This window comes from Galleria mellonella, unplaced genomic scaffold, assembly GCF_026898425.1.
Source record: "Galleria mellonella isolate WM207_F2 unplaced genomic scaffold, CSIRO_AGI_GalMel_v1 utg176, whole genome shotgun sequence".
In the NCBI taxonomy this organism is placed as follows: Eukaryota; Metazoa; Arthropoda; class Insecta; order Lepidoptera; family Pyralidae; genus Galleria; species Galleria mellonella.
Genome location: NW_026442019.1, coordinates 492,676 through 493,696, shown reverse-complemented (window position 1 = coordinate 493,696; position 1,021 = coordinate 492,676). Strand labels below are relative to the sequence as shown.

Sequence of the window (1,021 nt, the reverse complement as noted above, 5' to 3'; positions counted from 1 at the left end):
TCGTCACTCCATCTAATGGGGGGTCGTCCTACACTGCGTTTACCCGTACGTGGTCGCCACTCAAGAACTTTTCTTCCCCATCGGTTGTCGAGCTATGTGACCAGCCCTTTGCCACTTCAGCTTGCTTCTCCTTATGTTGCAGATGTTGTAGATGAATAGAATAGAAATAGAATAGAAATGGAATAGAAATGGAATAAAAATGGAATAAAAATGGAATAGAAATGTAATATAAATGGAACAGAAATGGAACAGAAATGGAACAGAAATGGAACAGAAATGGAACAGAAATGGAACAGAAATGGAACAGAAATGGAACAGAAATGGAACAGAAATGGAACAGAAATGGAACAGAAATGGAACAGAAATGGAACAGAAATGGAACAGAAATGGAACAGAAATGGAACAGAAATGGAACAGAAATGGAACAGAAATGGAACAGAAATGGAACAGAAATGGAACAGAAATGGAACAGAAATGGAACAGAAATGGAACAGAAATGGAACAGAAATGGAACAGAAATGGAACAGAAATGGAACAGAAATGGAACAGAAATGGAACAGAAATGGAATAGAAATGGAATAGAAATAGAATCGAAACAGAATAGAAATAGAATAAAAATAGAATAGAAATGGAATAGAAATGGAATAGAATGGGAATAGAATAGAAATGGGATAGAAATGGGATAGAAATAGAATAGATATAGAATAGAAATAGGATAGAAATAGGATAGAAATAGAATAGAAATAGAATAGAAATATAATAGAAATAGGATAGAAATAGAATAGAAATAGAATAGTAGAATAATAGGAGAGGAGGGAGACTTTGTACAAAAGTCGATTGCTTGGGTACCTCTGTCCCATTCGTGTTTTAACCGTGAAGAAATTGTGTTTGCATGGCTGTGTTTTGGTTTGAAGGGCGTGAATTTACTAGGTACAGAGGAATAACACCTGAGTTCTCAGGAATGGCAACGCATTGGGGGTATCATGGGCGAAACAGTATACTCTGTTATGTCCATGGTACT

The 1,021-nt window shown here is 36.0% G+C and overlaps 1 protein-coding gene across 1 annotated transcript; it reads left to right on the top strand.

The window, feature by feature from the left end:
• The first annotated feature begins 243 nt into the window (after positions 1-243).
• LOC128200349 (snake venom metalloprotease inhibitor 02A10-like) lies at positions 244-582 on the top strand. Its single transcript, XM_052893513.1, has one exon. The coding sequence runs from the start codon at positions 244-246 to the stop codon at positions 580-582; it is 339 nt and encodes a 112-aa protein (XP_052749473.1).
• Positions 583-1,021: the final 439 nt, after the last annotated feature.